The sequence below is a fragment of the Neolamprologus brichardi genome, chromosome 8 (assembly GCF_056152115.1).
Source record: "Neolamprologus brichardi isolate AB-2024 chromosome 8, ASM5615211v1, whole genome shotgun sequence".
NCBI lineage: Eukaryota > Metazoa > Chordata > Actinopteri > Cichliformes > Cichlidae > Neolamprologus > Neolamprologus brichardi.
Window position 1 is genome coordinate 6,345,612 of NC_142111.1, and position 13,401 is coordinate 6,359,012.

The window sequence follows — 13,401 nt, forward strand, 5'->3', positions numbered from 1 at the left end:
TCTGTTGATGGTAGAAGGATTCTTGGCTATGTTAGATGTTATGAAGTAGTTTTTCCTAACCAGTGAAAGAATTCTCCAATTCTCCTTCAGGTATCTTTCGGTGTTGCTGAGCTGGCCAGTAAATACATTGTTTTTAGGAATGTACCCGATTGTTGTTTTGGCCTTTTATATTTAATAGTACATGTATGATGGAAAATAGGAAAAAAAGAATAAAGCATTGCTTTACTGAGCCTGCAGGTGAGGCTAGTTAACCTTCACTGTAGGCTCACAACATACTCAAAGTTGAAAATCATCAAATCACATTTAGATAATATATTTTTAAAAATACTGCAATTGACTGTATATTTACAAAAGGATCTATCTGGATATAAAACATTAAAAAAAAACTTGTCAAAATCTTTTTGATAAAGTCTTTTTATTTATTTGTTTAATTCTTTTTTCATTGGAGTGATTCAGCTATATTCTTTTATTCTCTATGATTCATCCATGGTACTGTCGTCTTCTTGGCTCAACTCCTCTTTGTCCATTCTTTCATTTTCACTCTGATCAGTGTTGCTATCACCGGTACACCGTCCTTCAAGCAATGCATCGTCTTCAGCCACGTCTTTAGTTTTACTTTGCTCCGTCTTCTCCTGTTCTACATTATCCAAGCTGCTTTGCCCTCCCTCTTCTTGTTTGATTATGCACACAGAGTCTTGCTGAAAGTTGTCCGGTGGCCTAATGGGGGTCTCCGTTTCCATTTCCTCCACTTTCACCTTCACTGCAACGACTATTAAGACAATTAAGTCAGCAAATTTACCAAAATGGGCAACTAGCATGCAAATGAGGAAAAAGTGACTCATTTGAGAATTGTCTCTTACTCTCCTGCTCCTCTGGCTCAGTCTTGGGCTGGATGAGTGGCACTTTTGGAGGAGTGCTTTGAGGACTTTCGGTGTGTTGATCAGCACCGTCTTGAGCTTGGTCCTGAGAAAGCCTCTTTTTTGTGTGCTTCTTTTCTACAAAAAGCAAAGAAAAGGAGATCATTCTCATGTGTCAAGTAAGACATTACCGATACAAGACTACATATACTTTTCTGAATAAAACCTACTCTTTCTCCCGAAAGAAAAGCGCCGGCATTTCTTGTTCCGCACCAGCTGCTTTTCAATTAAGTCAGCTAGAAAACAGAATGAAACACCAGTCACTTTGTTTCACACTCAGAAACATCTATGCATCACTCATCAACCAGTCACTTCTGTCTGTGACAGTTTAAGGCTGGAGCTTAGTGAGTGTAGTGAACTGTTGCTGTATTTATAATCAAAATTGAAGTGTAAATGCGCTTAAAGAGCGCCTTTTACGCTAGTTTCCAGATTTGTTGTTGTACACCACTAGAGGAGTTAGCGTTATTCATAGCCCAAAATAGCTTTGGCGCAGATGTGTCGAGGGTATGTGCTTTCACTGACATCACACAGATCCAAGATGAGAAAAAACTGAAATGCAGCATTTAGAGGCGTCTCAAGCCAAGCTTTTGGCTCATGGGGATGACCTCATCATACTCTGACCTTATCTATTGAAACCTTGCCCATTAATCCCCTTTAATCAATGCCTCGGTACTCTTGCATTAACCCACATCACTTCAGTGCTCTACATGTTGTTTCAAAACAGTGTTACAGTCCGCTGTATTTACCGACTCCAGGAGGTGACTGGAGCTGGTAGCCCATGAGCTCACACCAGCCAACTGGGTAGATGTCAGGAGACTGGTGGTCAACCCACTGGTCAAACTCATCCTCCCAGCCGTCAAAGTGGATGAGGAGAAGGCGGCCGACACAACGCTTCACGGTGGCCACGCACACGAGCCGTGGCTCCATCAGGTCCACGGCCTCCAGCTTCTTGTTGGGGGAGAAGCCGTGACCTGGGTAGTCCTGAAAGAAGTGTCATATTTATTAGTGTTTTTACATCAATAGATACATTTGAAAAGAAGCCATCTTGTCCTATTAATTCAACTTATAAAACATGTGATAGCAAGGTCATCCTACAACATCTTACAGCATTGAACAGTCTCACGGGCGCAGCTTTTGCTTTGGTCTCCTCCAGGTACTTTTCCCAGGTGAAGGTCTGAGCATCGTAACCTGCCAGGAAATGTATAAAGTGACAGGAAATATATGGTGAAGCATTTCAGCACCAGCAGACAAGCTAACCTGCAAACTAAGAAACAGAAAAAAAACACACCTGGAGGTACAGTGAGAGGGATATTGTTCTTTTTACAGAAGTTAATTGGAAGAATGGCGTGAGAGGAAGCATGGTAACAAAACCAGTCTGAGCCATTGTTTGATATGGTGCCATCAATGCCCACCATCAGGTACCCATCAAACAGCACCTGGGAAAAAAGAGGAGTAGAGTCAGAGAGAGGAAAACCAGCGGTAGAGATACAATCTCTACAATCCAGCTGTTAGGTGGAGGAACACACCAACAAGAACCTGCAGCGGGTGGAGAACTGGCTTTTGTAATGCTATGCTGAGCACAACAAGGCTTCAGCAAGAAGTACCAGCTGCAGACCAAGATGAAATCAACTCAACCAGTCCTCTCTTAAGGCGCTTTCTATTTTATGGTAAAGACCCTAAAATAATACAGAGAAAACCCCAACTATCAGGAAAGAAGACACGCTGTGGAAGATTAATAATTAAATGCAAAGCGGTGTATAAACACAGTGCACGTATGAAGGAGTTAATCCACATGATGAGAGACCCACTAAAGAAGCAGCTGATTATACTGCTGAGTTTACAGAAGATACCCCTGCCATTAGCTCATTTATGAGCGGTTACAGTTACAAAAGGATCTAAATCTCTGGGAAACACCAAACCTAGGTGACAGGTGATGAATCCCAAACACACATAAACAAAGTCAATAACAGCTACCTCACCTTGTGTACTGTGGCCACACAGATACTTCCCAAGTTGAGCGGGTCAATGGCCTCCAGCTTCATTCCTTCTTCGAAGAAAGTTCCCTCCATGTAGGTGAACCTCGGCTGAGGACAGTACATTACATTCATGTGAAACAGTGAAGAGGTAAGGCTTAAACTTGAACTGAAATTAGCATAAGAGTAGTAACGATGATGATTACTTCAGCTATTTTTGAGTTCTGACTCAAACAATCCACAGCTTTTGGACTTTGGGGGTAAAGCATGGAGAAATAAGAAATAAATACATTTAATGAATCCTATGATTTTCTAAACTACACCACAATCAAGTGCAGATTTACTGCTAACCTTATAGTACACTTATACCTTTGGAATAAAATAATTCAAAAAGGAAGAAAGAAATGATTAGATCCATCAACTGAATTCAGGCTATGACTTACGTCAGTGTTCATATACTTCCTTACCTTTTTAAAGAGCATGAACGTACTGTCAGAATTGCCCCTCAGACCACTGGAAGACTCCAGATTGTTTGCTATAAAAATAAGAAGGTTTCATATTTTAATCTACAACAAATCTAAGAGGAAAAAGCAAAGTAATCTTCTATCACCTGCACAGTACATGCTACATTTCAGAAAACAGAAATCTTTAAAATCATGTATTTAGTTCAACATCTGTGCAGTTTCAGGTCATAAAAACTTTCACTGTGATTACAAATAAAATTATCCACACTGCCAGTGTTATGCTGAGGTCCAGTATCCTTTTCTAAAGTCAGAGTGTGTCTCCAAATATTTCTTTCCCCTTAAAGTTGATTAGTCCTGTTCATATTAACTACAGTGCAGGTCGATGGAGTGTTGTTTTTACTGCTGACTGCTTGGTTTCCTACATCAAAGTTAATTCCCTTTTGCAAGTTTTTGTTCTGTACCCCACATCTTCAGCTCCAGTGGGGAACCCGTTTTCAAACTTACCAGGCGCTTTGATGTCATGACCCACTTTTTTGGACCAGCCTATCGGATGCAGGAGGGGACTCCATATGTGACACCAGAAATCTGAGATGATGTTCTCAGGGGTGTCACTTTGGTCCGCGTGCACCAGACGTACACGGCCACCGATGTTGGTGTCCACGATGGCCACGCGTGTCCGGCTCACGTATTTGGAGTCCACCACCTCCACGCGCATGCCCGCCCTGAAAGAGTTCTTCATGCTTTCTGCAAGCTGGAACAAAGAAAAGCGGGAGGGTGGCAGAGTGACAGAAAGTTGCTGATTATGTGCTGAATTCAGTGACTTCTATTTCATTTAATCCATTACACTCTTTATAAGTATGACATACAGGGCAATTCATAACATCAGGCAGTACCTTCAGGTAGAACTCAACAGGCAGAGTGTGGGCCCCCACCAACCTCTTCATCAGATACTCCTTCCAGTCTGGGATGTCCTGCTTCAGATCTACAGACACGCAAATCATCAAACAAGAAAAATCTCTTTGTGGTTTATTCCCCTCTTATTTTTCATATTACATGTTACATAAACATTTTAGTCAGAGTGTGTGGTCTCAGGACTTCATTACACAGAGTTTCAGTGATGAAACTTGGAGAGGCATTCTCCTTTTCTGCTCCATCTCACAGGACTTTTAGCTCTCTCAATTAATTTCACTTGCAGACTTTAAAAGAGTACAAATGACCTTGTGAAACCATCACTGGAAACTTTTTCCTATGACTGTGTTAATGAATCTTTATTTTTGTTATTTTATTGCTATTTTACTGTTTTTTATTGTTGTAATTTTAATATGTTTGTCAGAAACAGGTCCCTTTCGTAAATGTGACATTGGGACTACCTGTATAAATAAAGGTTAAATAAAAAAATAAAAGTATGACATACAAACAACACATTTAACCTGAAACCGTATAAAAGATAAGATCAATTTCTAGTTGTTAACAACAGAAAATGACACATTTGTCACTTTTTATTACTTTAGATTTTTAGGATGTTTTCTGCTGCTCTTTTATATCATCCTCCATTTACATTTCTCTATCTTTTATCTTCTGTTAAGCTACAGGCAACATGTCTTTCTTCCATTTTATCTGTACTTTATATTTTATTTATCTTTTGATCTGCTAGTAGAAAAGTGCATTACAAAGACTTCTCTTCTTCTTACTGAGAGGATTGCCTTTGTATTTAATTTCCTGCCCACTTGCTGCATCGGTTATTTGTTGTCTTGATTTTGCGATATCACCTTAACTTCATATCGAACCAGTGAAAGTACTCAGACAGAAGCTCTTGTCTATTAGAGTCATTCATATATTCTCTAATCACAGAGCTGATGATCAGCATTCATTTGTCTGGTCAATGACCACTAGTTCACATGATCACTTCAGATAACTCGCTCACCTGCTCTTATTCTTTTGAGGATTTAATTTAGGACCAAACAGAGCATAGGCACCATTTTTAAAAGCAAACTGAATGTGAATCCTAACCTTGTGGGGGTACCAGCAGCTTGCTGGTCATTGCGCACCATCCGATCGGGTTGAGCTCTCCTGAAACGAGGCTGCACCAGAAATCATGGCTGCTGTCATGCTCAAAGCCCTCGTATCTCAACAGGGCTTTGTATCCTGCCGACAAGAAAGGACGAGAGTAACCTGCCAATGTTGCTACTTTACCAAAATATATTTCACTGTGTGGAAGTTAACATCCTGAACTGTTCCAGGCAAAACATTCTAACTGCTAACCTGGATGAGTTCATGAGACAGATGCCTCAACAAAGCCTCGTTCATCACATGTTCTCTTAGCTTGCACAAAATGTCATAACATTAAGGGTTCATTTACGATCAATTCTGATTGGAGCAGAGCATCGAACAAATGCTACAGTGATTTAAATGATAGATTCAGTCATCTAAGCAAAAAGGTAAGCTGCTATCACAGCGTTAAACCTGAAATGTGTGCTATATGAGTACAACAACATAAGCGGTTCACACATTTACTGCTGTAAAGAAGATGATGATCTCTTGGGGGGTCAGTGCAACATTTGGTATTACAAAAATCTACCAAAAGATTTCTTTTTAAGATTTTTAAGTGCTCCAGATATCATAGCACAATTTCTTCTGGTTATGAATATGCTGCACTTTATATTCAGCACCATAAGAAGTACAGCAAACCAAGTTTTAAGCTTTGCAAGAGGCAAGGTGCATTAAGATTTGGGTCTAGCCAAGAGCCAAATAAAATTCACTAATGAAAAATAAGAAACTAAATGTAACATTAATATATAAAAATAATCTGTGGTTCATTGGGCTGTTAACTGTTGGCAGAAAGATGCACACACCTGCAATCTGGATAACTGTAGCAATCCAGTAGACTTTACTGGGGAGGATGGCATTCGTGTTCAGCACCTCCACTTTCATCCCCACGGTGATGTCATCCCACTGGGCACAAAGGGGAGCCTGTAGGGGGTGAAGCCAGAAAATTCCTTATGGATCATCTGTGTGAAGCATTTTATGTACTCCCATCTTATTTTCCAGCATTTTCAAGAGAAACTCCTTTTTCTATTGTTTTCTTCTGCTGATGACGGCATGAAAACAGCAATATAATCCTAATAAGCCATTTGAGTTTCCCTTTATTTGATTATTAAGTCAGTTCCCTTAACTGTTAACATCGATGGTAGAACGAGGTTTCCACAAAGGTTAAGAACAATCTGTCGCTATGACGATAATATGTATACATTTCTTAGCTGTAAGTCTTTGTAAAAACAGCAGGACAGACTCACGTGTCTGAAGCAGGAGACAGATGCAGCCAGAGACGTTTCTCTCTCCAAGTATGCGGTCCAGTCGAAAGAAGCAACAGCAGCTACGCAATGAAAGGAGACACAGAAAATAATTCTCTTTAAGCCACCTTTTTCTGACTGGCTGCCCCTCGTAAACAGAAGGTGGTCGCCAATATTGCATCTTGCGTCGGTTCATTGGCACCAAATTGGAAATCACATGAAATGTGACGATTGCAGCAGGTTAAACAGGTTGTGTTTAAAAAAAAAAATGTGCGTGCTCGGTGACTTTACCATCAACTCCGGTGGCTGCTGGAGGAGCTTTGTTCACTTTATTCAGCACAGTAGCTTTTTTTGTTGGGGGCCTTCCCTAAAGAAGCAAAGAGGGGGAAAAGAAATATTTCTCAGAGCCTCTTATATCCATACAGTTGGCATAAACCGTGAGAGAGCATGAGTCACAATCAGATTAAAAAAAAAACACTCTCTGCCTGCGCTATGCCTGTAATGGCACGCAAAGGTGCTGTCTGTCAGCAAAACTATGCAAAGATTAATTTCATGAGGTTTGGACAAGGATCACCTTTTGTAAAAACTCAAAACTTCGTACAGGCCTTTACAGAGGATCTGCTCTCCAGGTACCCTTCTCTTCGTCAGTATGAAAGTGAAGACAAGGCTATGCAGCAGCTTTTGGTAGGTCAAACCCGTTGAATGGGACATAATGGTCATTTCCAGTTCTGTATTTTTAATTCTTTGGCATCACTAGAGTGGTAATTAAAGAATTCCTTATTTATCTTATTCTAGGGCCTTTGCACATTCATTGTCTAAAAAAACCAACCAACCTCTCTTCTTAACAACAACTTCTTTAAAGCCACTTTTCTCTGATTGGTTGCCCTTTACAAACAGAAGGTTTGAACGATATGTGGGTGTGGCATCTTCTGCATCATACAGAGCCAAGAGAAGAAAAACAACGTCCGAAAACGAGGGCCTTAAGCCTGGGCTGAGAGCCCTGGCATGTGGGGTTTCAGTACAAATGTCCTGCCTCACCTGTCTCTGCAGCCATACATTTGTAGGGTGGTCTTCCTCTGAATAGTGGGCATGTGTGAACTGCGTGGGGACGGCGGTGGGTTTGAGAAGCCGGCCCCGGCGGCTCGGTAGGTTCTGCACATCGTAGTAGTCGTCCGGCTGAAAATGCTTCTGGCACACGAAGAGTTTGCCGAGGACGTAACGGGGGGTCTTTGGGTCCATGTTCAGGGTAAAGAGCCATTGTCTCAGCTTCTCCGGGTCGCTGAGTGGAAACCGATGAAAGACGATGTTTGGCCTTTTTATGGTTAAGCAGGTCTCGACGCAACACTTGTGAACCATTTCAGTTTTTAGGAAACAGAGAGGTCTGTACCGAGTTAGGAAAGACGACGTAAGGCCAGGACACAGGCTCACACGTCCCCGCAGAGGTATTTAAGTCCAGCGCGGTCTTCTTCTTCTTCTACTTGTTATTTTTCTGCAGCGCTCACAGGTAAACAGCCTTTTTTGCAAATACTGCCACCTTGTGTTCAATATTACTAACTATGTTGAAATAAATTTGCTGAAAAATGTCTTAAAATTACATGTAATACTTTGCAGGCATCTACTCAGGTCTGTAAAGATGTACAAGATATTTTTGAATGGTTTTTATTTCGCTTTGAGTTTTGTTTTAGTTAGCTTCCAGAGTGCTACCGTGGTTAGCACTGGCGGCTCACAGCAGGAAGGTCCTGGGTTCAAATCCAGCTTTCTGTGAGGTTTCCATGTCCTCGCTGGGCTCTTCAAGCACTCTGACAGTCAAAGACACACACATTAGGTTGACTGGTAATTCTAAATTAGCCGTAGGCATGAATGGTTGTCTATATCGCTGTGTTGGCCCTGTGATAAAAAGGTGACCTGTCCAGGGTATAACCCTGCCACTCACCCTATACCACTTGGGATAGGTTCAATCCCCCTGTGACTCTAAACTGGATAAAGGGTTGACAAAATGGATGCAAAACAGCCCTACTACGCTTCTGAAAAATACACTGTACCTTAAGCTGATTGCTTTATTCATGGTTTACCTTTTATAATTAGGATTTTCTGATACGCAACGTGTAAAATAAAATAAAATAAAATAAATTATTATTTGGTGGAGAAACCCTTTTTGTCAGGTACAGTGGTAAGATGTTTCTTGAAGTGGGTCATCAGGCTTGGACACATCCCAGGAGAGATGTTGGACCACTCCTCTTTATAGAAACTCCTTTAGGTTTCTTGGCTGCTGCTTGGTAATTCTAAGCTTCAGCTCCCTTCACAGATTTTCACAGGGCCGAGGTCTGAAGACTCGCTAGGGAACTCCATGGCCTTAATGTGCTTCTTCTTTAGCCACTCCTTTGTTGCCGGGGTTTTGGGTCACTGTTATGCTGGCAAACCCATCTTCAGTGTTCTGTCTGAGAGAAGGAGGTTCACATCCAAGACCTTACGGTACATGCCCCCATCCATTGCTGACTCAATGCAGTGAAGTCGCCCTGTATTCCTTGCAGAAAACCAGGCCGAAAGCACAACAAATCCACTTCAGTGCTTGACTGCGGGGATGGTGTGACCATTCATTTCTTTGGAAATTCAGAAGGGGATCAGATAACTATTTCCCCCACTATAGATGCAGAGCCAAAATCCCAATTAAAAAAATAAACATTTCATACTTTCAGCTTTTAAAATGAGTGAATTTTTTGCAATTGATTTCAGTAATTTTCAATAATTCATAGATTTGTGACATTGAAAGTAGCGTGCTGAAGCCGTTCATGGATTCACTACAGGACTTTAGATAATTCTATGGTTTTTGAAACAAATTAAAGCAATCCCACACCTGTCTGAGCTGCTGAGCAACACACTCACGAATGGAAAAACTAGTACATCTCTTTGCCCAATCCGGTGTCACTGACTGTGTCAAACTCCCAAGATGGATTATTGAATAAGGCAAGGCAGCTAATTCAAACTGCCCCTCAGTGTGAACACTGGTGGTCCCCAGTGTTCAAAAATACATAAATAAATAGATTAGAAAAAGTCAAACTCTTTCTGACCTGCAGACGTGCTAGAATGGATGACTTCTTAGAGTTTGATGAATAAGAACGAGAGCAGGATGTACTGCAGAAGCGCTTAGTCTTTGAATAGAAGTTGTTGATATTCCCGGTTGTTCCACACATCTCACAAACCACTGTGGAAAAAAAAAGCAATCAAAAAAGTTTTTGCTTAATGTAAAACATTATGAACAATTGTTAATAGTGCAGGTGGACCTCACCTGGTCGCTCGTTTAGCGCCTTTAACCCTCCTCCTGTCAGATGTCGTTCTTTACCTCTTTCATTAGTATCCTCACGCTCTATGGGTGCCATTTCATTGTATCCAGCCTATGAAGGAAAAAAACAAACATCCCACCTGTAAACAGTAGGTGTAAGCCCCCCCCCCCCCACACAGTCCAAAATAAAAACTACTCACACTAATGGTTTGCTCTCTTGGTTCAGCTGAAATGGTCCTGTGTTGGATAGAAGGCAGGCAGCTACTGCAGCCCGCGCCATTGCAGGAAGGACAGTGCGGACGGACAAACACTGTAGGAGCAGCTCCCGGCCTCAGCTTCAGAGGCCCCGCTGCCAGTCTGGGTTCAAAGTACTCCTTGCCAAAATGCTCATTGCAAAGGTGAGAATTGGGTGTGGCAACCCACTGCATGCGGGTGCGCTGGACCTGCTTCTCCCATTTCCGAAACTCTTCAGGGTCCTTGGGGAATTTAAACAGGGTTACGCCATCTTCTGTAGTTTTTCCACATCCATAAGCCACGCAGTGGTAAGGCATCCTCGGAGCTTACACCATGAGCGCCTTTCATGGATCCTTTCTTCTTCTCAGTTGTGCTGTTTTGTTCTCTGAGCTGTGCAAAGAAAATAAATAATTGTATCTTCCAACCAGAAGTTGGTTTTCTAATTTTCACACACAACCATCTCTAGGGTTTACGGAGAATGGTCCAAACAAGATGAAATATCCAGTGAGCAGCAGTTCTCTAGGTAAAAATTCCTCTCTGACCCCAGGGGTCAAAAAAAAATTCCTAGAGTGCTATAACCTGGGAATTTTGCAACCAAGGTATGCTGACCATTTCCACCCCACTGAACAAAGTGTACACATCCTATGGTCACTGCTTCCAGCAGGATTACAAACCATGTCACAAAGCTCAAATCACCTTAAACTGGTTTCTTGAACATGACAATGGGTTCACTGTACTCAAATGGCCTCCGTAATCACAAACCTGCAGTAACTGTGTGGCGCCATCATGTCAATATGGACCAAAATCTCTGATAAATGTTTCCAGCATTATGAAGAATAAAGGCACTTCTGAAGGCAAAAGAGGGTCCAACCCACTACTAGCAAGGTGTACCTAACAAAGTGGCCGGAGAGTGTGTATTAGCTCTATTTGCCTGATTATGATATTCTCTACATTGAAAAACCTACATTAAAATGACAGGAAGCTTCGCATTTTATTTTATCTGTAATGTCGACATAATGTTTAACAAACACAGGACATTGAAACATGACAAACAGAAGTTTGTCTTGAAAAGGCGGCCCTTTCATCATCGTTATTATTATTTCTAATATCGCCGTTAAAGCACAGTTACAGCTGACTGCTTCATAAGTTGAGTCAAAACGTAAACAATGTAACTACTGTACACCAAAGCTAAGTGATAACAATGCTAAAAGTACTTGTGTGCAGTTATGAAGCTGCACTTTGCTCGTCATGACTTCAAACGTGTACTTACAGGAGGTTAGTGACTGCTGGCACTCAGTAAAATGTCTCTTAGGTGTACAAACTGATTTGGGTATCAAATGTCAATGTATCTTCATAGCTGCCCAGTACTGTAATGTGGTCGCTCACATTTTAGCGTCATCTACTTACGCGTGTGCAAGGAATTCTGGGAGTTGATGTTTTTACGACAATTGGGAAAAAGTCGCTCTCCTAGTCACAAATAAGTCATTTTACAGGCATTCAGGTGTTTGTACGCTGGAAAACAATAGCCTTCTGTCGGCCTATGAAAAAGAAGTTTACGGACACCTTGCTATTCAATTATTATTAATCTTAGGCCTTTGCACAGTGTAGAAAAATAAATAAATAAACATAACCAATAATGAGGCAAATACAAACAAATATCAAGTGAAATATGTTTTGTAATTTAGATTACCGCTGCTGGCGTCAGCACTGACAACAAATGGCAGTATCTCTATGAGGCAGTCATTTTTGTTGTCTCTTAACATGCGAGATTTGTTATGCTCCCCTGCAACTCCTAATGGCTTTGCAGTGGCAGTGTAGTACTTTGCGCGTTGCCCGGGCTTAATTGCTAGTTATCGGCATCACCTGACAAGGTGTGGATAAAGGGAGACTTCACGAAGGATGCTGTAATGCTCTCCTGCTTGCAAGTTTCAGCTTTGAATGTGTAATGATTAAAAAAAAATCCTTCGAGTTGTGTTGCTCCTAGTGCTGATAGACAGCAAAACGTATTTTTTGTCTACTGTACTTAGCCATATTTTTGCAAGAACTGCTTAACTAACTAAAGAGAAATGCTGGTCAGCACCTTAGAATCGAGGATCCATCGGTGTTTCTCAGAGCTGAAACATCATCAGCTTTTTGGAGAAGCACCCTCAGAATCATTCCCCGCGGTGACTGCTCCAAAAGCAACCACTGCTAAACTAAATCAATACGAAAAATAAAACTCAGAGGAATGGATATTAGACCATTTGAATGTGATTTGGCAGTAGCTGCTGTGTCTTCATGAGAAGAAGAGTAGATGAAGTGATGGTATTCACATGTGTGGTTCCCAAAAGGAAGTACGGAGAAAGAAGCGTGATCCTGCGGTGCACCTTTACTGGTGACACCTTTTAATTAAGGAAAACTAGTGTGACGCAAACTGAGACAATGCCAAGAATGTGTAGTTTCTATTAAAGTCATCTAGTTTGAATATATATTAAAATATATAATATATAGCATTTATATATATTAAAAATACAAATATTACTATTAAAGAGTGACACACATTTACTTCAATCATAATAAACATACAAACAAAATCAAATATATAATGTTTTGTTTCCTAATCTCGACACTGTCTTCATCAAATGTATTCAGTTAGGGATGTCTTGACGAACAAGATACTTTGGCAGTTACAGGTACAGCTGCTCTGACACTGATGCTAGATTTAAGTTTTGGGAGGCTTGGAAATATTTAAAATTTCAAATTAAAATTACTTAAATTAATTCGCTTGTATTTACTTAGAATTTTGACAGCTGAGAAGTTTTGTTAAACCACATTAAAGCAAAGTCATGTTAAAAAATAAAGTTTGCTTAGGATTGTATGCAGTCCTGTGAAAAACTAAGTATACTGATACTGCTAATACAGAAATTAACAGGATAAGTAGCAGTTAGGTTTTGCTAATCAACTTCTCAGAAGTGGATGTCGCAGCAAAAAAACAGAGAAACTGCAAAAAATCCCAAGAGCCTCAACAGGCCTCGTTTAGCATGCTAAATTATAAAGTTTGTCACAGTACAATTAGAAAAGGCCTGAAAATTACTGTGTATGGCTTATTTGGAAGGATTGCCTACTCTCTAAAAACACATGGCAGCAAGGGTTAGGTTTGCAAAGTTACATCTGACCAAACCACACAACTCCTGGGACAATGTCTTTGGAACAGACAAGACCAAAATAGAGATATTTGGTCATAATGCACAGCACCATGTTTGA

At 40.8% G+C, this 13,401-nt stretch overlaps 1 protein-coding gene across 3 annotated transcripts; it reads right to left on the reverse strand.

Annotated features, from left to right (window-relative positions):
* Positions 1-392: 392 nt before the first annotated feature.
* On the reverse strand, positions 393-11,551 carry l3mbtl2 (L3MBTL histone methyl-lysine binding protein 2). Of its 3 annotated transcripts, XM_006807284.3 has the most exons (18): positions 11,429-11,551; positions 10,125-10,548; positions 9,931-10,036; positions 9,713-9,846; positions 6,936-7,011; positions 6,648-6,727; positions 6,207-6,324; positions 5,365-5,499; positions 4,248-4,336; positions 3,859-4,105; positions 3,358-3,425; positions 2,897-3,001; positions 2,206-2,353; positions 2,023-2,105; positions 1,664-1,898; positions 1,088-1,153; positions 861-995; positions 393-769 (listed from the first exon to the last, which is right to left on the reverse strand). In XM_006807284.3, the coding sequence occupies exons 2-18, from the start codon at positions 10,473-10,475 to the stop codon at positions 474-476; spliced, it is 2,472 nt and encodes an 823-aa protein (XP_006807347.2). In that variant the 5' UTR covers positions 10,476-10,548; positions 11,429-11,551; the 3' UTR covers positions 393-473. The 3 variants fall into 3 exon arrangements, with proteins under 3 accessions (XP_006807347.2, XP_006807349.1, XP_087701460.1); XM_006807286.3 differs by lacking the exons at positions 9,713-9,846; positions 9,931-10,036; positions 10,125-10,548; positions 11,429-11,551 and adding an exon at positions 7,683-8,110 and having other exon boundaries at positions 394-769; XM_087845334.1 differs by lacking the exons at positions 1,088-1,153; positions 9,713-9,846; positions 9,931-10,036; positions 10,125-10,548; positions 11,429-11,551 and adding an exon at positions 7,683-8,110 and having other exon boundaries at positions 394-769.
* Between the last annotated feature and the right edge of the window lie 1,850 nt (positions 11,552-13,401).

Excerpts from the sequence above, each read along its gene's own strand:
- l3mbtl2 (XM_006807284.3), bottom strand. The coding sequence starts at position 10,475 with ATGCCTTACCACTGCGTGGCTTATGGATGTGGAAAAACTACAGAAGAT. Across the intron at positions 7,012-9,712 it reads CCATTCTAGCACGTCTGCAG|GGAAGGCCCCCAACAAAAAA; the intron begins GTCAGAAAGAGT and ends TTGCTTCTTTAG. Across the intron at positions 996-1,087 it reads CTTTTCTTTCGGGAGAAAGA|AAAAGAAGCACACAAAAAAG; the intron begins GTAGGTTTTATT and ends TGCTTTTTGTAG.